This window comes from Carassius gibelio, chromosome A1 (assembly GCF_023724105.1).
Source record: "Carassius gibelio isolate Cgi1373 ecotype wild population from Czech Republic chromosome A1, carGib1.2-hapl.c, whole genome shotgun sequence".
Lineage (NCBI taxonomy): Eukaryota > Metazoa > Chordata > Actinopteri > Cypriniformes > Cyprinidae > Carassius > Carassius gibelio.
In genome coordinates this window covers 21,505,042-21,530,945 of record NC_068371.1, presented here as the reverse complement: position 1 = coordinate 21,530,945, position 25,904 = coordinate 21,505,042, and the positions used below count along the sequence as shown (strand labels likewise).

Sequence of the window (25,904 nt, the reverse complement as noted above, 5' to 3'; positions counted from 1 at the left end):
TACCAGGTCCGCAGAGTTGAAGAGGTTTGATTTTCAACTTTGACAGCGGATAGTGGTATATCAAAAACATGGGGAAACATCCTCCCTATATTTTGCGTACCTCTGTGTGGAAATTCATCAAGATACAACGCGGAGATTGCTTTATTCTTCTGTTGATTATGCGGATCAGCGTCAGGTTAAGTCCACAGGGATTTCTTCTTTCAAACACAAACCACTCAAATATGCAATACTTTTCATTTTCGAAGAGCTGGTTTTGTTCTGTTATGTAAGATCAATGTTTCTGACTGTCAAACAAGACGCACAGAGATTTCTGATAAAGCATGTTTTATTAACTTTATTTGATAACATAATTTATAACTAACTGTAAAATTAAACGTAATATAATTATGGTAGGTTTGCCTTAAATATAAGATTGCTGTTTGCATTCGTGTGTGTTTTTATCTGTTTATTTGTTTTGTGAAAGATCTGCAGCATAAATCATTACATGTCTATGAGCAGCCATATTGTTATTGTTGTGCATTAATTATCAGATTAAACACATATTAAAATTAGTCACATATTTTTTACTGTGTAAAATAATAAAATATGTTGTGAAAATAACAATGAAACAGACTGATGTATGTGTACAATTGAGAAATGGATACTTCTGAAGATAAATCGCAGCCCACGTCTCACGAGGTAAATATTTAATATAAAAAATAATAATAATAATAATGCAAACATTTTAGATAGATAAATAATTTGTACATTTACATATTTGGTAAGATAAAATACATTATATAGCTGTGTATACACACCATGAGTTCAACTTTTATTTCGTGAACAGTAGTGAACATTAGTGTATTTAATTCATTCACCAGACAATCCACTGGCTCAGTTAACATTTATAGAACAGTGATAATATTTGCATATGAAGTGATATTATAAATCCTGTTAACATATAGAAGGTTATATTTGGACTTCTCCGGTTCTCGGCACTGACTAAGCACAACCGGAAATATCTACGCACACACTCGCAAGACCGGAAATCCAAGATGGCGGAGATATGCAACTAGCCCATACACGTAGCTCAGAAGGTGAGACAAAATGGAGATACTTAGTTCCCTAGAACGAGACAATGTTTTAATACTTTTACAAATACAAATTATTTAAATGTTTCAAAATTACAATGCAACTATATTTTGAAATGTTTTAACTAATCAAGTGCTTCTAATAGTCTACTGATTAATTTGACAAGTGAGATATTTTTTAGTAACACAAACAGAACTAAGTGGAAAAACAGGCTTTAATATGACGTTTTATATATTAAGTAACGATGAGGCAATAATAATTGGCCTCAAATAAAGTATCAAAGCCAAGTACATGATTTTATTGAACAACATTGTTGAATACATAATGTAATATGCCTGATATTATAACAAATATTATAACCAACGGCCTGATGTTTTAAATCAATTTAATTGTATTATTTGGCCACATGCAAAGTCAGAAACCTTTATTTTGAAATTGTGATGTACAATAAATCGCATATTTAGAAATATGTTCATGTATTCTCCTGTGTTGGCATAGGTTTAAATAATTTACATTACAAGCTGATGTTGAGCTCTGCTGCTTTTTTATTAGCTTTTATATGTAAATATTACACTAATCTGAAATCTTCGATCATTGCGCCTTGCAGCTTTTTCAAGACCCAGGCTTCTTTTCCATTCATTAGATAATGCACCTCTCATATTTATAAATACGATGATGTAATATCAACAAGTGTTTTTAAATGTAGGATGACTTTTTTTTCCCACAGCCAAACACTGCACGCCGGAGATCCGCCACGATGCTGGAGAACTTTAAGACCTGAGTACTATAAACAACACAAGTCTACTCTCCCTCCAGACTCACAGCAGCACCTGAAAGACATGGTCACGTAATCCAGCACAACACACACTACAGCAGAGTGCTGCTGCGTTTGGTCAGTGTGTATGTGTGTGACATTTTGGCCCTGAAACAAATGAATCCCTTTCTCAGTCGCCTTTCATCATGGGCTTGAAAAGATTCCCCTGACTACAAGGCTTTCATCTTTTTTTCTAGCTTAATAGTGAGAAACACACCAGAAAACACAAACTTTATGGGCAAAAACACACCTGTGTGGGTCAAAAAATGTGCGCGCGCGCGCACACACACACACACACACACACACACATGATGTGTCCACCAAAGGCTTACCAGGTTTAATTTAGTGTTTTTGGTTTTGTGTGGCAATTATATCATCAAAGCATTAAAAAAAGAAATATATATTATATATATATAGTATTTACATATAAAAAAAAATTAAAAGCTGGAATGCATGACTTTCGCCCAGCTTTTGTCCCAATTTACAATCTGGACGAGACAATTCTAGTTGTCTTCAGATTTTGGGTAGTTGGAGTTACAGTGTTTGATGGGCAACAGATGTTTTTTTTAGCTTCAGTCCATGATTCCATCCAGTTGAAAGCAATGAAAATGAATAATATTTTCAGCTGATTTGAGAAGACATATAATAGTGACGTATGATAATGTATGATGTGCTTTACTAATGTGTTTGTTAAAAAAATGTTGACCATGTGCTCGGTTTAAAGATTAAACTAAATCTATTCTTTCCATAAAGCCTCTTCACTAGACTTCAGTAGATTCATATGGATTTCATTTACATACAGATCTCTTTTGTTCATCTCTTGATGAACCTTCTGAAAATAAGAAATTCTAAGAAATGTCAAACTCACCAAAACAGGACAGACCTCTCAGGTTTCATTAAAAAATATCTTGGTGTTTTGAAGTTATACGAAAGTCTAACAGGTTTGGAATGACGTGGGTCTGATTTGACATGTGGGTCTGAGATGATTTTGACTCTCTGGTGAACTAAAACACTTAACAGATTTAAAGTCATTGACTTCCAGCTCATGCTTTAGTTTGTACAGAACATACCGACCATGTCTAACCACCCAAGACAGGATCCAACACAACTCATTACATTACTACAACTACTGCAGTCAGTTCTTGTACATCTATGTTCGTTTTCATCTGTCATGCATCTCCTAGCAATTAAGTGCATGTTTCTGAACCGTTTAGCATATAATGCCTGGTTCTTCTCTGTAACCATTTACAAAGTCTGCAAATGTGTGATGCCTATTGTTTTAACATTTTCAGATTTGAAAAGTTGTGTAGCTATTGCAGTCTTAAATCACCTTTTAACACAAACACACAGAAAAAAAACATTGAACACACAATAGCATACCTCCATGGGGCTGATGTAGTCATTCATGCCACTGTTGAAGACGTAGATCATGGCATCATACAGCTGGTTATCCCAGCACATCTGCACCACCTACAAACATATAATGTTTTTAATAAGACATATGCGGGCTTGCGCCATACAGATGATGCGTTCGCACATACACACCTGTTGTATGTCCAGATTGGTGATGTCCATATGGACCAGGCATCCCTCCACACTATCCATCATGCCATTCTCCTGGAAATAGCTGAGGAGGTCTCTCATGACGGCAGCAGTCAGACAGCCAATCCTCTCGCTCAGAATGTAAGGCTCCAGACTTTCCAGAAACACACCCCTGGCCACCGAGTTCTCCACCAGCCGAGGGTAGATCTGGTTAAACAACAGGTCCCTGGGCAGAAGAGAGATTTTTGAAAAATGAGATGGGTGATCACATTTTCCATTGCCCATCAAATTTTTCAAATTTTTCATCAGGTTTTCAAATATTTTTGCATGGAGTTAAAGGTTGTGGTGCTGTGAGGGGCCGTTCACATATTGCGTCTTTTGCGCGCGCAAGTTCATTATTTCCAATGTAGGCGCGCGGCATGCGTACTCATAATGGAAGCGGCGCGGTCGCGACGCGCACGTGGTGCGATGCGCCCGTTTTTTCGAGGCGCGTCTGCACCGCATCGAGTTAAAAACATCTCAACTTTTCAGAGAGCCGCAAGCGCACCGCGGGTCAGGTGACAAGAACGAACCAATCAGCTTCATCCTTTCCCGTAACAACTTTGAACACTCCGCCAAGATGAAGGAACAGCTGATCATAGTTGTATATGGATTTCCATTTTGAAAAAAATTTAGTAGCAGAGCTACTGCGAGCGATTTTTAGTGCTGCAAATCCATTTATCCTTTGCTGAAATGTCCGCGTCTTCATGGAGCGAGCACGTCATGGTTGCTTAGCAAAGATTTGGAAAAGAAAGAGAAAGCGGCGCGCCTAGCGTTTTCCACACGTTTTTAGGCGCGATATGTGAACGGCCCCTGATTCATCCCTGAGCTCATTTTTTTGGTTTATGTCTTAAAACTCTTTACTCTTGAAATGCCTACCTACGTACAAAGTGAATCAGAAAAATACTTCCATAACCAAAGCCAATGAGACAGTGGGTGGATATTTTTAAAATCAATGTAAAATCACTGGGCCTGTCCATATACCCACACTTGTGGTCTTGGCCACTTGATAGCATGTGCATGCAACAGGAAGTAAATGCCTCAGATCTTAAAAACGCCAGTGCCCTTGATGCAATGCTTTTTTTGAGATTTTTTTTCAGCTTAAGTTAAATATTAGTATTAATAAGATATTGCGTATAATTTGGTAATAAAACAGAGTGTTGCACATTTTATTGGTGCAAAGATGACTGCATTTCTTTTTTCACTTAATTAGAAGAACTACAAATTAAACCATTATTAAATTGTGTCGTCTGTTGTAGGGACTACTGAACAGACATTTAGAAGTTTATTTTAAAAAGAAAAGTATTGGAAATCAAAATAAAGCTCTGCCAATGCTTGAATTTTTACAACACAATAAGTATATCCTATAGGGCAATGAAAAGTTCTACACTCGTGGTATTCTTGAACTCTTGGGCCACACCCAGGAAATACATCATGGAAGTAGACAAGTGGTCAAGTGCAAAGACAGCAAGTGTGGGTATTTGGACAAGTCCATTAAGTACAAAACAATAAAAGTCATATGACAAACTTTTTAAACACAAAAGAAATGCATAAAAGGTTATTATCAAACTTCAGTCTACAATTATTAGCAGAAATTCCACTTTCAAAAATCAACCACAAATTTCAGTTTCTGTTTATATAGATCATACAGGCATAATTTTAAAGGGTGGTATTATGAATAAAGCACATGGGCAGCTAGTCTCTCTAGTGCAGAGGTTTGTCACATGCTATTGGCAAGCTCCCTGGTCAAAGTACAAACACCGAGCACAATAACGTTAAAATGCACATACAAACTATACAATATAATGCATTAGTGACAGATTTGAAAACTGACATTTAAAATCTCATATCACTCTGCATCTGGATATCAATGAATAATGAAATGAAAACAATTATCTCTGAATCAAAAACATCTCAAACATCAAGCAAGTATAACACAACACTAAAATCCAAGCCTGTATAAACATCATTATTTAAAAGGCTGCAAGCAAATACCATACACAAAAAAACATCACCGCTGAAAAACTGGATGTGCATTTAAAACAAACCTACTGTGATAAGAGCTTATCAGTTATTTAGGAGACAGTATCACAAGCACCTGAAGTGTGAGAAAGTAACACAACTCTGCCAGAAAACAGGAAGTAAAAACAGGGATTAAAGTCTCTGTAGAGACAGCATGATAGCAGCCCTAGGCTGTGGGACTGTAAAGCTTGAGTACAAAGCTTGAGGCTGTGAATATTGGTGTATGTATTACACACACACACGCGCGCCTAAGTTTGGGATCAGTAAGATCTTTCATATTTTTGTAAGAAGCCTCTTATTCTCATCAAGACTTCATTTGATCAAAAAAAAAAAAGTAATATTGTGAAATTGTATTACAATTTAAAATCAAGGTTTTCTATTACATTCAAATATAATTTATTTCTGTGGTTAGCTGAATTTTCATCAGCCATTACTCCAGTCTTCAGTGTCACATGATCCTTCAGAAATCATTCAGATATCACTTTTTATTCATCTAAGAATCTTGAAAAAAAGTCACAAAGGTTCCAAAAAAACAGCACAACTGTTTCCAACATTGATAGTAAAACAGCATAATAGAAAGATCCTGAAAGATCATGTGACTGGACTGGAGTAATGGTTGCTGAAATTCAGCTTTTCATCACACAAAGAAATTATGTTTCAAAGTAAATTCAAATAGAAAATAGGTATTTTAAAATAATATTTCACAATTTCACCTTTTTTTCTATATTTTTAATCAAATAAATGCAGATGACCATAAAAAAACATTAAAAACATTAAAAGTATTATTTCATATACAGTATACAGTATATTAGGGCTGTCAACGTTAATGCATTAACCAATGTCATTAATTATATTATCTTTAAAGTGTTCAAATAATTGAACACAATTAATGCAAAATTAATGCACAGTTTGTATTCTCAGCCAATTTCGCTTCTCTGTTTGCAATCAGTTCATTTTAAGTTGCTAAACACCAGGAAAGTTTTCAGTGCAATGATCCAGTAAGTGAATGCATTCAAAAAATCCATCCAAAACTGCACTAATATAAAGGAAAACAGGCTGATTACATCAGAGACTGCACATTGCGTTTTCAGGGAATTTTCCATTCCAGTGTGTCTGGCTTTAAAACAGAAGCTCTGTCATATTCTAAAGAGCGTGATGAACGAAACATCAAAACATCCCCCGCTGTATGGCCAGGTGATACGCAAAACACATTTCATGTCTGGACAACCAGCATCTCACTGGCAAAGTTTTGATGGATGAAGATTCCAATCAAGGTAAAGATAGAAATTTCCATGACTTCCAGGTTTGCTATGATCGTGGAAGCCCTGTTCTAAACTACTGGAGATCCACCCAGAGAGATGGTGTTTTGCTCAAAGGGATCACAGTTTGTCCCAGTATGACAGAACACATTTCCATAAAGCGTCTTTGAGAGCCCCAAAATACATAGATAGATCAATGTCAACATACGCAGACACACATTCACAGAATTATGTTGAGAGACTCTGGCATTGTGTGAACAGCAGGGCTCTTCAAACACAACAACATCAGGGAATGCACCTACTCACTGTAACCACTGACACAAAGTGTCACAGCTGTCAGTGTGTCTCACATCTAGAGACAAAGAACCATTAATCCCATCTCTAGCTCAAACATGAGTCAACGGTGTATATGAGGACAAAAGCAAAAACCATCCAACAAGCACATAAATGAGACATTTCCTCGCATAACCTTTTCCTTTGTGTGTGCGCGTCACTGACAATAATGATGTCCAAGATGGTAAAACTGAGAAATCATTTTAAAATCTATCTATCAGAACTCAAAGCGGCCGTAAAGGGAAAGCTAAAATAACATTTTACACAAATGAATTTGTGCATTTACATTTATATTGTATATTTTTTTATTGCTGTAAATATTCAAATTTAGACTGTAAATAAATAAATGCATATAAATAAATGGGTCATAATATATCAGGAAACAAAGAACATGGTGGGGGGGGGGGGTCGACAAGTCTCAAAATTCCTCAAACGAAGTTAGATAAAGAATCTAAATAAAAGATGCAAAACATTAAACTGACATCATATTTTTGAGTTTATTTTTATTACAACAAAAATATAAGTTCCTTCAAATATGGTCTTGGACAAAGGTGTGTCAAAAAGGCTAAGAACTGCTTCAGTAGATGAAAATTAAAACAACTGCTTACAGCTTTATTTACTTAAATGTTTTCAGCTGGATTACCGTGGAGTGCCTGCTCATGTACAAATAAAATCAAGGAGTGACAGGAGTGTATGCTGATAACAAGAGAAGAGAAGCAGAGAAGAGCGGAGGTTGAAAGTGTGTGGCAGCTGCTGACCTTTGCTGGCACTGATAATACAACAAGAAACTAATTTATACAGACTGGAAATTGGCTTGTCGCAAGGACAGAAAATAATGATCTAGTAATATGAGGAGAAATATGAGGAGCATTTTGTCTCCGGTTCGTCTGGATTTTAAATTACGTGATTTGCCACAGAAGTTTTACGATAAAATTAATTGTTGAATTTCATCTTAAGTTTAGTGTTTACACATCTGTTGATCTCTGGAGTACTTTTATAACTGGAGATGAGCACAGGACAGATGCTTTGCGAGGTCTGATTCACTGATTTGCAGACTGCTGCCGTTAGGTCTGCATGCCAACCCTTTTTCATTATTGTTGTGTATGTTTCAGTTCTACAGCGCTGCTTAGAGCAAACAAAATCTTTCACTTTATCCACCACCGCCATCAATCATCTGCCTCAGTGCACACTTTACATTTAAACTGACTCTTATGCATTTGGCACAGTCACTTTTATTAAAAGCAACTGCATTGCATTTCAATGTGCAAGGTTGTTTCTTTTTTTAAATCAATTTGTGCATTCACTGGGAGTTACATGACATGACTAATCGAATTTTCATGCAGATCCCGTCTGTAAAGCCGCTCCTGTGATTAGCAGTAAATCACCAGCACATGCTTTCAGATCAGTTTCGCCAAATCCCCGGTTTTCCCGTGGAACTGGGCAACTTTAACACAGTTGCCGCAGGTTGCTTTCATGTCCACGGGTTGAAGTGCCCCCAATAACCTGATATTCAGCCCCTGGAATGCTAATTTTACTGGAGGAACCCCACCGGAAAATGTTAATTTTACCCCCCGGAATGTGATTTTTACCTGAGAACCCCCCTTGAAACGCAACTGGCCTAGTTTTGAGTAGCAATTTGGCAGGTTTTGTTGTGAAAACTTGGCAAACCCGTTTCAAATGAGGCAGCATTTAATACACAGAGCCATAGTTCATTGACAAGCTACACAAAAACCACATTCATAATTGGCAATGAATCACCTGTGATTTTGAATGCGATTTTGTGTAGCCTGATAGTAAACTACGGCTCTGTGTAGTAAATGCCACTCCATTAGTCTCATCCTCAGATGTCAAGCCCATGGCGAGATGTTGGCTAAACATCTGATGCACGTGGAACAAAAAGTGGAAGACGTCATTGGATTGGTTGAATTATTCAGGATTTCCGGGAGACGTGTGTGTCGCATTCTTTAACATTCCACCTGGAAACAAAAATGCTGTGGCGCCAAACCCCTCACGAAAGAGGAAAGTCGTGGAATTAACAATTGTGACAATGAGCGATTATCAGGATCAACTAAATGCAGGATATTCAAAGGTATGTCAAATATTTAAAGTATTTAATTTGCAAATTTGCAATAAAAAATATTTATTGTTTGCGGGTATGGAATCTTTAAAATACTTCGAGAGTTTTGTGGCGACATTTCCACACCCCAAAACGTAATGCTGAACGAAACAAACTGCGATTGATTGTTTGACATGTGGTTCAGACAGCCTCATGAGCGGGCCTTGGCCAATGAAAGCTGCCACAGATTCCAGACCCTCAGCCGCCAGTCTGAAGGTATGGCTATGTGAGACTACCTCTCCAACCAAAAGCACGTGCTGGCGATTTACTGCTAATCACAGGAGCGACTTTACTGACAAGATGTGCATGAAAATCGCATTCAAATTTTTGCACAGCCCTTATGACTAGAAATATTAAAAGTAATGAAATAAAGCAATGCTGCTGATGATGTTGCACTATTTCAAATTGTTGGTACCTTATTATATTTCAGTACCTATTTTAGCATCAGATTTTTTGTGGCACTCACCACAGTTTTGAAAAATGTGTAAAAAGTGGGTGTGGTAACAAATGTACACTGTGGTGAATGCAACAAAATGAATAAATATATTACACAGGTTTTTAAAAGCTCACAGCACTTTACACAAATACATATCCTGTGACAACTATAATGTAATGCACAAATACATTCACCAGCCACTTTATTAGGTGCACCTGTTCAAGTGCTCGGTAACCAAGCAATGGGAAGAAAGGAGATTTTGAATGTGGCATGGCTGTTGGTGCCAAATGGGCTGGTCTGAGTACAACGATTTCTAGAGTTTACAGGGAATGGTCCAAAAAAACAATTATGGTCATCAACATTTCTGTGGGTTGCTCATAATTGTGGATGGTAGGGGCAGAATGTGGTCCAAACAACATGAAAGCAATAATCTATCCTGCCTTATATCAGTGGTTCAGGTTGTCGTTGTGGTGCAATGGTGTGTGGGACATTTTCTTGGAACACATTGGATTTCTTCAGTAACAAATTAACATTGTTGCTGACCATTTCCTTCCCTTTACAAAAGCTCAAAGCTCAAATGTTCACAAAGCTCAAACTATCTTAAACTGGATTTACTGAACATGACGAGGAGTTCACTATGCTCAAATGGCCTCCACAGTCACCAGATTTTTAATTCAACTGAGCATCTTTGGGATATGGTGGAATGGGAAGTTTGCATCATGGATGTACAGCTGACAACTCTGGAGCAAATGCGTGATGCCATCATGTCATTGAGGAACAAATGTCGCTTTTCCACCACATGGTACAGCTTGGCTCGGCATGGCCTGGCTCAGTTTGCATTTCTGCTGCAGTTTGGTATGGCTTTAGAGTGGGCGGGATTATAGACATGTCGTTATGTCATTGCGCTGCCTTTACTGCCATGCTGAGCGACCTCCTGAAAAACATTTTATTCTGCATAGTCCCATCAAGCTCTCGCTGGATCCACTCCTCGTCTATCAGTGAGAGGATAGTTTGTACTTACTTCACAGACCACAAAAAAAAACATTATTTTGTGGTAAAAAAAAAAAAAAAAAAAGTGCGCTCGTTCTAAACTGTTGTGTTCGTTCAAAAAAAGTTGCGTTCGATCCTTGCTGGCTGTGCTGATTTAATCTAGCGGGTCTATGTCAGGTTGTCGCAAGTTCAATGGCACAGGTAGTGCCGATTATCTCCGGCAAATCAGTGATCAGCAGTGTTTACAAGTCACATTTTGGTAATGGTACGGCTCTCTTGGAACCTCAGCAGAGGTGGTACTAAAAAAAAGGGCCAGGTAAAAGGTATTGTACATAGCGGAAACCCCCCAAAAGTGAGCTGTGCTGTGCCGTGTCCATAGGAAAAGTGCCAAAAATCTCTGAGGAATGCTTCCAGCACTGTGTTGAATTTCTGCCATGAAAAATAAGGCAGTTTTGAAAGCAAAAGAGGTTCCAACCCAGTACTAGTAAGGTGTTCCTATTAAAGTGGCCAGTGAGTGAGTGTTAATGCAATGTACTCGCCATCTAAAATATAAATGCACTGTTGCATTTTTAATAGCTTGAGTCTATTTTGACAAGACAGTACCCAGATTTGAAGACTACAATAAGATTTCATTTCTACTGTTTATTGTTTTTGTTTTTTTTGATAGGCTACTATGAGATGGATAAACTAAAATAGGCCTATAATTCAGATGGGCTACCTGTAATGTTTATGGTATATCTAAAAAAAAAAATATTTTTAAATGTGATTGTTGGTGCATTTTACCAGTATTTACCATAATTTTAAAACAAAAATTAAAATATGCATTATGAAAATAATTGAAGAAATAGTTTTAGAAAATAGAAATAGTTTTTTTTTTTTTTTTTTTTAAGTAAAATAAACTATTTGGTACATCTGAAAAAGTTGGGTCGTCTTATAATAAGGGTCGTCTTATATTCGGGTCAATACGGTAAGTCATTTAATAGGCTATATCTATCATATTTCTAAAGACCAGTTACACTCACAGTATGGATGGATCAAGTTTGTGACTGTCTCATTTGTATATGGAAAAGACCTTAGAAACTAATACAGTGAAAATAAACTGTACATGAAAACAAACAATCACAATCTCATAGTTTGAAGCATTTTTCATAGGAAAGCAACATATGCTGTTGTGATAATTACGATTAAGAGTCTCATGAGTAATTATGTAATGTACTATAATGGAAAAACATTACATCCTGACACAATGTAGATTTTAAACCTGAAAGATGATAAAAACTGCTAAAAAAAAAGAAAAAGAAAAGGAAAACTCAAAATCAACCCGTTTTCAACCCGATGCTAACTATCTTTTATGATGTGCAAATAAATCTCAGATGGTTACCAACCTAGATATATATCCAGCTAGACTCTGAAAAGCTGAAACGAGTCATTAGTACACATCACCGTGGAACATATTTGCGTAATACCTATGCTCTACGTTGGCTGTTCGTGAACAACTTGACCTGCACTAAAACACTGTAGCTTGTTCGTGTGGTTAACATAATGTCCAGAAGATGCTGTGAAAGTAAATTTGTTTTATTTTCACTTCGAAAGATGAGGCTGCAAAGAATTAGTTGTTAAATTCCACTTTACCACACAGTACAACGCCAGTCTTTTTGTATGTTCCCGTCATTTTACTGACAACTGCTTCTCTAATTTCGTTGAGTTCAACACAGAATTCACAAAATGCCTGCTCTTGAAAGATGGCTCAGTACACAATTTATTTGAATCAGCTGGCTCCATTGAATCACAACCTGTAAGTATGATAAGTAATAGATATTTATATTTTCTATGTAGTGTTAAAAATACGGAATTATAGCAATGGGCATATCACTTCCGACATGCGCTGTACTCGGTAGACCAACACAATGGGACATCTAAACAATCAGAGCAGAAACGCATAGTTCACAACACAGGATTTTAAGCCTGATATGCAAGTTAACAAGCTCAGCGACAGGGCAGGCTGTGATCAGGGGAAAATCAGCGGATGATCAGCTCATGGCAATCTTTATGTGTGTGTACTACTAAAGACTATAGAATACCCAAGACGTGTCACTCGTAAAGTTTTGAATGGCGAAAAATGCAATGCTCAATATGGCAATATCGCAGGAAGCCCCGCCTTCTGAATGAAAGAGCCAATTGCTAATCGGTAAAGTGAGCAAGTCACTACAGCTGCCGTTAGAAGCGCCCTGTTGCTACAAAAATAGTCAGCGTTCCAATACGTGCACTTAGGAATGCGAATGCACACTGGCTGATCAAGCTTGAAAATATAAGCTTTATATAAAGCTATTTCAGCAAAAGAAACGTACTCGTTTACGGACGTAACCTAGGTTCCGTGAGATATGGAACAAGTACTGCGTATGGGGAAAAAGCTCCTTTTTTTGATCTTTGAAAACAATGGACAAGTCAAAATTATTTTGTGTTAATCAACTATATGCCACAAATGCTACCAAGTGAGCTTGTATTGAACCAGAAATATTCCTTTAACAGTAATACAACTTGAAACATGCAGGGTTTCTCTCACCAAAGCAACGAGTGAGAAAGTGAAAACCTGGAGTGAATCTAGAATCGGAGGCTTTCAGCAGAGAGGAAAACTGCGGTTGCTACACACAAATTAAACATAATTTGGGACAAAGCTTTAGGACACTGGTACTGGATCAGAGGGGAGATGAGGTTATCTGCTGACACTGACTAAAACTGACACATTGCTAGAGAGCGAGAACAGATGGAGATTATAATCAGCATGAGAGAAAGTGCAGGGCAGTAATGAGATGTCTGAGAGTTTGGCCCAAGGATATTGCGATTCCAGTTTATCTTTGTGTGTATGCATGCATGTGCTCACGTGTGTATTATTACAATGTTTCCATGAGCCACAGGTAATGAAAACACCATAACAAGAAGACAAGAATTGCATAAAGAGCAAAAAAACTATGTGCGGTTAACAAAGATGCTCCGAATTCATTTATTTTTTTCACATTCATTTCTTACAAAACGGGAAAAGTGCAATTATTTTCCAATGAAGTTTTTTTTAAGTTAGTGGCCTCCTCTGAGGATGGGAATATCATAAGATGTTAATTATTTATGAATAAGTAGTATGTGCGTGTGTGCATGTCAAAGTTTGTTTATCCAACTAAGAAATTAATTCAGAAACTTTAGAAGAACTACAACAAATCACCAATAAAATGTACAATGTTGATATGTTGTTTATTTGAATAAGCCCTATGGTATTTCCACTGTATTTTTTTAAAGTAACACATAAATACCATGGTCTATGAATATGTTCATTATGGGGACTTATTATGGGGCCAAACAATGTATTTTCAACACTTACAAATTGATGGGTTACCAGAATGGCCACTGTATTAAAATATTATATTTATGTGTGTGTGTGTGTGTGTGTGTGTGTGTGTGTGTGTAAAATACTTGGCCCTATTACAGTTAATATCAATGGTTCCCCATTAGCTTTTTTTGTACAATTCTGTTTAGTGACACTACTGGCACTGAATTACTTTTAGTAGGCCTGTATATGCAGTAAACGAGTTAAAATTCTCTCAATCTCACCTTCATTTTATTTATTTTTCTACATGGAGAACCACTGGACTACTAGTCGGTTGTGGGATGACTAGTCAACCATCATGAAGCAATCCTATTCAGTAAACTATTCATTATAGTAAAGATCAGCACTGTGGAATTACCACAATATACTACCAAAGTACCACAAATTACATATCTTTTATTCAAAATAATTAACAGGAAGATTATCTTTTGGCAAAACTGCTATAAATTCTGTGTGAGTGAATAAAGTGGTTCGACTAATGAAGGGACAGCTGGAGGTTGAGGAAGGGGTGATCAGAGGTGCTGCATCCCGCTGATCTGAGACCTGCTGCTGACATTGTGCTGAGGAGGTGGAGCTAACACGATAGAGAGCTTCAGAGTTTTGGTCGGGTTAATTGAGTTGCTGAGATCTGCACTTCATCACACTTCTTCTCAAGTTAACAAGCTCTGCTTTGTTGAGTGTTAACACATAGAAACACATGTGCTAACCACTGTGCCTTAACACTGAGCAGTACATCGTTAGAAGAGTTCAAACATTCTCTCTCCTGCTAATCACTAAACACAAGCAAACAAGCACATACACACACACACTCATCGTCTTCAGATTCTCTTTAGTACTCACACACACACACACACAAAGCAAAATATATCTGACAGTAGCAGAACTGAAGCGGTAGAGCTGTTCTGTGCGACAAATATGTCCTAAGAGCTATGAAAAGATTTGTCCGCTTTCACTCCCTGCCGGGATGCATTTTTTTTCCCTCTCAAATACCTTGCAGCACATGATGCCTTCAAGTGACCTGAGAAACTCAAATGGGTGTCTCCAAGTTGGGCATTCATTATTACGTCATGTGTTCAAGTTGGAATTTTAACACCGAATAAACCAAACAATTGACCCTTCGCAGAGAGCTTGATTAACAGGTGATCTGACCAATCATAACAAAGAATCTTTCATTTTGTCTGAAAAACAAACCAGACAGGAGAGTAGATAAATGTCAGCCGACTTGAACTTGAAAAAGTTCTGCGGTTGAAACAAGATACCTTGATACAAGATGCCTGTTGATCAGTCATGTTTATTTTCGTTAAATAATAAAGAGGAAGAAATGATCCGTTTGCATGCCGCTTACAGTGATCTGTCACAACACATTAAAGAGCCACAAAATGGTAGATTTATTTTTTGAATTTCATACAAAATAATTCAAGTTGAAAGCAGAGACTTTATTTCATACCTATCGTATCTCGTCACAAAACTGCTTGTTTCACATGGATAAATTTTATGAAGCTTTAACCTTTTTGGATCTTTTAAATTTTCATTTCATTTTCAATATACATGTTGCCCCTTGGTAATATTATTAGAAAATACGGGATTAGTTTCCACTGTTATGCTGATGATCCTCAGCTTTATATCTCAATGAGACCAGATGAAGCCTTCTAAATTATCTAAGACAAACAGAGTGTGTTAAAAATGTAAAAGATTGGATGTCCAATAATGTTCTCCTATTAAATTCAGATAAAACAGATATTAATTATTGGACAAAAAAAAAAAAAAAAACAGTACACAGAATCTTTTAGACTACAATTTGCAACTAGACAGATGTACTGTTACTTCCTCTACAGTACAAATCTGGGTGTTATTAGACAGCAACTTGTCTTTTGAAAACCATATTTCCCATTCTTCAATCTTAGAAACATTGCCAAGCTACGAAACATGTTATCTGTTTCTGATGCAGAAAAGCTAGTTCATGCATTCACGACCTCTAGACTGGAATATTGTAATGCACTTCTAGGTGGCTGTCCTGCACCTTCAATAAACAAGTTACAGGTAGTCCAAAATGCAGCAGCTATAGTCCTTACCAGGTCTAGAAAATATGATCATATTTCCCCAATTTTACAGTCTCTGCACTCGCTACCTATTAAGTTATGTATCAGTTACAAATTATCATTACTTACCTATAAGGCCCTAAATGGTTTAGCACCTGCGTACCTAACTAGCCTTCTACCACGCTACAACCCATCACGCACCCTAAGGTCACAAAACGCTGGACTTTTGGTAGTTCCTATGACAGCAAAGTCCACTAAAGGAGGTAGAGCTTTCTCACATTTGGCTCCCAAACTCTGGAATAGCCTTCCTGATAATATTCAGGGGTTCAGACACACTCTCTCTGTTTAAATCTAGATTAAAAACACATCTCTTTCAGCATTCGAATAAAGCATCTCATAAATTGTGACTGCAGTTGTATCCGATCAAATGTGCATTCTTACTCTTTATCTTTGGTTAAACTAATTAATTTTAGGAGCTACGTTAATTATGTCTCTATTTGTTTCTCTGTTTGTAACTAGGATTTACACAAGATCCAGTCTGGATGCAGAACACCTAAGAAGAGATGATGCTGACCCTTCAGAGGACCCCAGATGATGCTAACCCTAAATCAACAAACAGAACTAACTAATATTGCTAAAAGTGTGATTGCATCATATAATAATTGCTGTTAATAATGTTCATCGTCTGGCTGACAAAGTCTTGTATAAATATTTCTGAAAAAATCCTGTCATACGTGCACAAACTGACAGTCACCACTTATAAGCTACTACTAAATATTGTAGAAACTTAATTTTCTGTAAAGTTGCTTTGTAATGATTTGTATTATAAAAAGCGCTACAGTATATAAATAAACCGGAAATTAATGTAATCAATTTTTTTTTTAGATAGTAAGAGATGTTCAACATTGATGATAATAAGAAATTATTACAATATTAGAATGATTTTTGAATGAAAATTTTACACTGAAGACTGGAGTAATGGTGGCTTTAAAATTCAGCTTTGATATCACAGGAAAATATTACACTTTATAATATATTACAACAGAAAACAGTTATTTTGAATTATTATAGTTATTTAAAATTGCAATTATTTTAGTAATATTTCAATATATCATGTTTTTTACTGTATTTTTGATCAAATAAATGCAGCCATGGTGAACAGAAGATCCACCTTTAAAAACATTTTAAAAAATCCTTCCAACCACAAACTTTACATTTTTCTTTATTTATTATTACATTTTTTATTTATTTTACATATGGTGGGCCGTTATCGGCGTTAACGTGCTGCGTTAACAGGAGACTCTTATCAGGCGATAAAAAAATATGGCCGTTAATCTATTCTCAAAGTTGGGTTGGGAGCTGGGTCTATACTAATCAAGCTATGATGACTTTCACCTTGATATTTTATATAACCGAGTGGCTGAGGACAGCCTAACAAGATGCTCAGGACAGTTGATGGGCCACTGCTGCGCATCGTCACGAAAGGTTATCTTTTTCCGCTTGTCGATTTAAACATTAAAGCATCCAAAGACAAGACGCGGAAAAGCTGAACAGAGTAGCTGGTTACACGCGCTTTGTTCGGTGCACACGGACAGCGACACTGAACCGAGCTCTCTTCTGCGAGGTTCTCCTCGAAGTCCCTCCTGCACCGAACAAATACAAATCGCAGTTGGAACAAACAAAAAGATGTGAAAGAGCCCAATTCAATACTCTTGGTGTTCTGGTGTTTAGTGCTCACGCTGAACACTTGAACAAATACATACAAAATATGTCAAAATATCCACCTTGGAAATTATGCTCGAAAAAACTCATGGGATGTGTATTATATTGGATGCGTTCATCATCTCTTAAAGTGACCGCGCCTAATTTAGCTACTGGCTGCTGTAATGTTAATCCAAGAAAATGAAAAAGAAAATCACTCACTGCTCTTGACTGAATTACTTCGTAGTTTTAACAGTCAAACCAAAAATTATTCAGACACCAGATATACTTTTTGATATATATAGCAAAACTGTAATAATGTGAAAATGTTGAAGGTGTCTGAATAAATGTAGGTTTGATTGTTTATTTCATTTTTAAATTGAAGACTATCCAGTGCTATTTTACATTTAATTATTTGGTTTCTGTATCTTGACACCTACAAACTTGAAAAAAAAAAACTTAAACATTGTGTAAATAGCACAAAAAAATAAAAATAAACGAACATACAAATTAAACAATTTCAAACAGGGCCCACTGGTACAACCTTCACCGGGTCCCTGCTGACCCCAGCTACGGCTCTTCTCACGCCTGTTTCACACATACTCCATCTGCAGTGCGTATGCAGTCTGTGTGCGTTACGTATGTGGTGCAGCACGGACTCAATGTGCTTTCACACAGGAGGCGTTTGCAGTCCGCTACTCGGTGCGTAAACGATCGCTGCACTGCTGAAGACGCAACGCTCCTGGAACGCAACTGGAATCCGTTAACATGGGTGCGTAAAAATATATGCAATCCATACGCAATACAGATGGATTATGTGTAATACAGGCTAGTGATCGACCGATGTATCTGTTTACCGATATTTTTCCCGATATTTAAGCATTTTTCCATAATCGGGTATCGGTTTTGTAAAATCGGATTCGCCGATTTACGGCGCCATCTTGTGGCCGTTTTGAGATTTACGCCATTGCAGCCTGGGCGTCTGAGGAGATCAGTCAACAGTCAACTCAGTGCACAGGTAAAGTATATGTTCTACTTGGTTTGCTTTAATTAATCAACTTCGTTTAACATAACAGACATGCACAAATGAAATCTGAGACATAAATTCCTGATATAGTTAATTTATGCAGCTTGTTTCTAAACAATTGAGACGAACTCATTGAGTCACGTAGTGTAATTCGTCATGTCCTGCCCAAATAAAGACGTATCTTTACATGAATTAAATAAAACAGATATGAATGAGTGCATGTTGAAAATAAAAGCGCTGAATTTAATTCTCTATCTGGTCTATTTGCTCACCATTAGTCTAGAAGAGAAAGTTCGTTCATTTTGCTTAGCTGACGGATGATCTGGAGGCTTAAGCATGGCCACTGAAAGAAACTTTTGACAAGATTATCTTGTTTAAACACCCTAGATTATATTATAATTTACTACATAACAATTATTTCGCTATAATAGCCTACCGCTTTGTGGAAATTAATTATTTATTATCTCCACGCGCGATCGTGGTTGATTAAGTTATAGTCAAACAGCACTTTGTCAGTTGGCATTTCATGATTTAACGTTAGATTAAATTTAGATCATAAAATGCCAACTGACAAGTGCTGTTTAACTTTATATAGTCTCAGGAAAAAAAGTTCGTTCATATTGCTCAGCACCTGGGTTGATGATCAGGAAGCCTCAAGCAATGCCACTAAATGAAACTTTTGACAAGATTATCTTGTTTGAACACCCTAGATTATATTATCATTTACTATATAATTATTTCGCTAATACACAAATAAATATACCGTTTTATGGAAATTAATTATTTATTTTCTCCATGCGCGATCGCGGTTGATTAAATCATAGTCAAACAGCACTTTATCAGTTGGCATTTCATGATCTAACGCTAGATTGAATCTAGATCATAAAATGCCAACTAACAAGTGCTGTTTAACTTTATAAAGTCTCAGGAAAAAAAGTTCGTTCATATTCCTCAGCACCTGACTGGGTTGATGATCAGAAAGCCTCAAGCACGGCCACTGCATGACATTTTTTGACAAGATTATCTCGTTTATACCCCCTAAATTATAGAATCATTTGATTTACTACATAACCATTATTTAGTTAATACAAATCTAAATCTTCGGTGCCCAGTGAACAAGCTTTCAGTGAAGTGGGAGCCATTTATGAAAACAAAGGAAGCAGGCTTACAGGGCAGAATGCTGAAAGACTCTGTTTTCTACACTAAAACCTAGTTCTGCTTAACTGGGAGTATTAAGTTACACTACTAAATAGCTATGCACTCCTAAATAGCCCTCCTGCCCCTACCAATATGTTATAATCATTTTTGTGCTTTATTTTTTTACCTGTTTTTATTTTTTTTTTTTTACCCAATCAAAGCTTTTATTTTAAAACAAAGACACTTAATAACAGTGCACTTTAATTTTTGGGACTCAGACCCCTCTATTTATTTGTGTATAAATATTTTTTTTTGTATGCAAGGAGGGAGTGATTGTTATAAATAAAATGGTTTGTTCAGCTCATTAGTGTTGTAATAATTGTCAGAAGCAGAAGTATAACAGTAAATAAATATCGGTTCTGCATATCGGTTATCGGGTACATAAAAATGCAAATAATCGGTATCGGTAATAAAAAATCAATATCGGTCGATCACTAATACAGGCGTAAGTTGTTTGCACCTTGTGCAATGTGGAATTAGTTTACAGCTTTTTCAAGCACTTTGTGATGCATTTTGGAAACAGGAGATGAGCCCCTTTTCTAATGCACCACCTAGCTTGATAAACCCCTTCTCAAAGACTTACTGTTTGTCAATTTTATTTGGGTAACACACATATTCTGAATTCCTTCGGCAGAATTCGAATGAGCCATTTTAATATAGATTAATCTAGATTAATTTCAAGAACACAGTGAGATTACTCTAGATTAAAAAAAAATGAATTATGCCCACCACTAATACTATTATATATATATATATAAAATTATTATTATGTTGTTGTTTTTTTTCTGTGGGATTGAAATGATTTTCAGTTGTAAATGACGTAATGCCACAAATGTTGTTCACAGAGAATAAATTATATTGAAAACAGAACATTTAATTAATGCTTCAGGCTAGTTTGCAAACTCTAGTATGGTTCCCAGAACAAGAACATGTGTGTACGGAGTGTGTGTGTGCAGGCAAAGAGGTGTGTATACACTCACGTTCTCTGTAGAAGGAGACAATAATCCACCATGACAGGAACTATTTCCTGCAGAGGAGAAGAGAGAAAGAACAAGGAGGAGCAAGAAAAGACAGAGCGATGAGATTTGTAGACACAGAAGAACAAGAGAAAAAAAAAGAATTAATTAATTCATAATAATAGACTGTATTAATAACACCAGGGCTGGCAAAGTAAACTAGAGAACGAGAAAGAAATCTTTGTTTGCAGAACAAATCATTTTGAAAATATTGTGAATCCAATCTTATATATTTCCCAATCCAATGAACATGGGAAGTTATTAAATGTGCACATTTCTCTCGTGGTAAAACTGGCTTTGAAAGTGTGTCTGACAGACAGTTAGAGAGGCATAACATTCCACATTGCCCTAGATATACAGAGCTAAATCTGCCATTTGGCCATGATGAGTGCCTTATTTCTGTGATGACAGAGTGCTTCTTAATGGTAAAACGAAATCAGAGAGCAAGCGAGACCCAGAGGCAGAGGAGAGATGACATTAGTGCATGTTGTTTCCACTTTATGATGCGGTTTAAAAACGGAAGCCGCAGGCCTAAAGACTGACTCTATCGTTCTCTCAGTCTGCTCCCCTCACTCTCACTTCTCTTAAAAGCCTCTTTAATGCTAGAAAACTCTTCAGCTCAGTCTTGCTCTCTCGTTAAATAATATCTAAATATTTAAATATATGGAAAATATTTAACTTCTGGAGAGAACACCATTTGAGGCTCATTTGAGAGGCCTTCCACTGGTGACCCATTACCTGGAAGTGCTGCTCCATCACCTGGATTTTTCCTTGCTCGGGACACTTTTTCAGAGAGCGCTCCACATACTGTAACAAAATTTCCACCATCTGTGAAGAGAGAGAAATCAGCAGAGGAATGTGTTATTTATTTGCCCAAAATAATAATAATAATAAATAGTTTTTATAGACCTACGAGTTCATTTAGGCCATTATAACTATTACTTACAGTGCAGAAGTGGGATTCTGATCATCAGTTTAGTTAGAGAATTGGGCTCAAAAAGTTTTCACCAATGGATTTAATGTTAAGTTAAAGGCTACATACACAACACATGGAAACTCATTTCTAAGCATGAACCTACACAGTTCTCGGTCTGAAATCTGACATGCTGTACTTACACAGTATAAACCGGTGGGTACCCACTACTGACCCAACCTCCAATTCTGAATCAAAGTAATAAGTCATCTTTTGTGGACATACAATCACAGATAACACTAGAGGCTTTCTTTTTCTACACTGGATATCAATTGCTGTTTGAAGAGATCTCCACAATAATGCTGCAGAAGTTCTCATAAATGCATTGCACTCATAGGTTGCTTTGCAAAAGACCTTCGACCAGTCTTCACTGTTCCACCGGTGGCACGACATGGCACAGACAAGCCTCTTTTTCTTATTTATTCTAAAATGTTTCACCTTTAGTGCATATATTGTGCATACCTAGTTTCAATTGGTTCCTTCAGTTTATGTTCTAACAAGAAAGGTTTTTTTTTTTTAATTGAAGATGTATTTACAGCAGTGTCAGTGTATTAGCAAGAATCTTACCTTGTCTGCGACCACACCTTTTCTCTTAGCAGGGTCTGCAAATAGTCCTGTTATATAAACACATCACAATAGGTCTACATTACGATCTGGATTTTATGGCATCATTACAGCATTTGTAGCTTTTCTCATCTTAATTCTATTGTTTTTTTTTTCACTTTGGTAGAAAAACTCTGAGGTTCTTGGAAAAAGACAGACTATATAAATTGTAACTTTTAATGATTACTAATTAAAAGCTTGAAGTCTGAAAGCTGCGATCGTTTTCACAGAAATTGAGAAAATAGTCATTTGGTTTAACATTTAACAGAAGCGTAAATATTAGAGTGGATGTGAACAGAAGGACTGACCTAGCACAGCTTTGGCGGTGCCCTCGTGGAAGGACCAAGCAAGAGACAGAGCCTCCATGAACTTCTCTTGCTTCAACAGATGGTCCACACGCTGCAGCACATCAGAACTCCCATTACTATCAGATTCGCTAAAGCTGATCAGATACAGCATCATGTGATGGGTTACAAAATGATGCCTTACCTCACGCCAGTTCCTCAGGGTCATGATGTGCACAGACTACAAAGAAGAAGAAAAAAAAAGTGATTTAACAAATCTGAAACAGGGCTGAACAAAGGTGCTCTGATCTGATCACCCTGAGCAGTCCAAGAGAATTTTGAGCCAGATTTAACCAGTTGGACGTTGCTGCGCTTCAATTGCTCATCACATAGATATGTTTTTCTTTAAATCTTCCAAAATTAAACATTTGGTTTTCTGTTTTAAACACTGAAAATTGTTACTTCAAATTGTGCCGAATTCAAGTGATGCTTTTCGGGGGGGGAAGAACATAAAAGAGTAAGATAAAACTTTAAACTATAATATTTTATTAAACGTTTTAAACTATAATAATATTTTAATATTTCACAATATTATTGTTGTAACACATTTATGATCACTACATGAAGTTTAAGTCATGTAGTGTGAACTAGGCTTTACTGACAACAAACTTTAGAATTCTAATGTTTTTTCTTTTCTTTTTCATTTTTTGTAATTGGCACCCTAAAACATTTATTATATTTAGAATGGACCAGTGAAAATGTATTAATGTATTTGCCATTAAATGTACTGCTAGAGCATAAAATTTGAATAATTCATACAACTAAGGTCACGTTGGAGGTTTATTCAAGCACTGGTTGAGTTATTAAATAAGCAGCACTTGGGGGAAATGATACAGGCCACAGGAATTAATGTGACCTCCCAGAGCTGGCCCACTATCACTTCTAATGGATGACCTACAGGCATTTCTACTGCAATCCTTCCAACTGCCCCTCTCTCCTTCATTTCTCTTCCCTTCCCTCCCTCTGGCTGCAGGTAACAGGAAATTCAGTGAGGACAGCACGGAGAGCAGACCTCAATGAATATTCAGGGTATGTGTGATGTGTGATTAGCATAATAGCACTTGAGTGTGCCATAGCTCAGTCAGAGGGGCGCTGGAGTCAGCCAAACACGAGTCAACCAACTTGGGCTGCCAGTTTGAGAGTTTACATGATACCCTTGCAAATCTCATGTATTCACTCTTAGAAATTTAAAATTGATTAATTCGTTATGCAATTGTTTTTATGGATTATTGGCTCATATCTTGGGCAGAAGCAACAGTTTGAAGTTAAAACATCCTTTTTTCTCTTTCTTACTAACACACAGCTTTTCGCTTCACAAGACATTCATTTATGGACTGGAGTCATGTGGATTACACGCGGGTAATTGTGATGTTTTTATTCGCTCATTCTGACAGCTGAAGATCCACTGGTTAGTAAGTGATGTGATGCTAAATTTCTCCAAATCCGTTTTGATGAAGAAACAATTTCACCTACATCTTGAATAGCATGAAGGCGAGTACATTTTTAGTAAATTGAAGTTTTTGGATGAACCACTGCATACGTGACCAACACCACCAATTAAACTTTTTTAGCAAGTCCTTTGTCCAACATTTATCCCAGATTGTTCACATGTGGCAGAGAGAGAGATCTTTAATGGCAACTTCAACAAAATTTTTAGACAGTACTCTATACAGAAAAAATAAACAAAACAAAAAAACTAACACCAAAAAAGTAACCAACATGACCTGGAATTGGATAGAGAAGTCACCCCTCTTCGATTTTCAATTAAGACTACCAAACTTGATAATGTTCCATCAAAACTAATCAAACAGGCTTTTGATATAGTTGGGTCTAGTGTTTGATCTATTATAAATAGTTGCCTTGAATCAGGGGTTGTTCTGGCTTCTTTTAAATATGCTGTGGTGAAGCCTCTAATTAAAAACATTAATTTGGACTCTACAGTGTATTGCAATTAAAATTGCCTTTTTTCTCAAAAATGTTGGCACGCCACTAATGTTAGCATTAATATCACTGCTAGTAATGGAGGATGAAATAATTGTCCCCGTTCCTGGTTTGGTGTACAAAGCTGAAGTGTGCTTTTGTGGTAACATCCACCGCAGGACCGTGGCGAGGGCACCACCTCGGTCCCACTGTGTCCTGTGTAAAGAGGGGCTCGTGCAGGGCGAGGTGGGCGGAAGTATTGCGGCGCGGCGGTTTTTGTAATATACATTTTATAGGTATTATACATTTTTAACTAATGGATCCTGCAAGCACTTTAATTCCCGACACCCCCACCCCAAGTACTGCACAAAAAGTGGTTCAATAACGTTGAATGTTGCAGGGACTGATTGTTGCAAATGCAGATCACACTGTGATCTGGTTAAATAATTTTTATATACTTATGCTAAGGTTTGCATGTGGTGGTGTTCTTACAACATACAGAACTATCAAATCTTAAGTTAGATTGCATCATATAATCATTGCTGTTAATAGTGTTCATCGTCTGTATGACTACGTCTTTAATTGATTTTTCAGTACATTTCTGCCATATGTACATAAACTAACAGTCACCACTGATGCGACTACTAAATATTGTAGAAACCTGCTTTGCAACGATTTGTTTTGTAAAAAGCGCTATACAAATAAACTTGAATTGAATTGTGTTCTTAATGACAGTTTTCCTAAAAATATATCCTATTCCTAAAATAAGTAATATCCCAAAATATTCCCTTGCTGACAGTATTGCAATGTATCGCAATATATCGTACTGTTTTTACATGATTTCAAAAGGTGTACAGCAGATTGGCCAACTAACTGTTGTTTTTAAATGGTTCTTTACAAATAAATTGTCTTGCCTATTTAGAGTAAGAGAACTCTGAAAAAAATGAAGATGATCAAAACATACACTTCTCAGTAAACTTTCAGAATTACAACCCCTTACTGTAGCTCTAGTACTTGCACTGCCGTAAGCTCTTGGGAGGAAAATACATTTCACATGCTGACTGCTGAGACTGTGCCAAGTTCTGT

General features: G+C 36.7%; 1 protein-coding gene across 1 annotated transcript in view; it reads right to left on the bottom strand.

Moving 5' to 3' along the window:
- LOC128015571 (vacuolar protein sorting-associated protein 8 homolog) overlaps positions 1-25,904 on the bottom strand; it is a 116,880-nt gene that overhangs the window by 81,504 nt on the left and 9,472 nt on the right. Inside the window, exons 16-22 of the mRNA XM_052599493.1 lie at positions 23,044-23,079; positions 22,863-22,953; positions 22,519-22,565; positions 21,717-21,806; positions 20,943-20,989; positions 3,431-3,653; positions 3,266-3,355 (exon numbers count right to left, since the gene is read on the bottom strand). Of these exons, the coding sequence (XP_052455453.1) occupies positions 3,266-3,355; positions 3,431-3,653; positions 20,943-20,989; positions 21,717-21,806; positions 22,519-22,565; positions 22,863-22,953; positions 23,044-23,079 (624 nt within the window). The remainder of the gene's footprint in view (positions 1-3,265; positions 3,356-3,430; positions 3,654-20,942; positions 20,990-21,716; positions 21,807-22,518; positions 22,566-22,862; positions 22,954-23,043; positions 23,080-25,904) is intronic.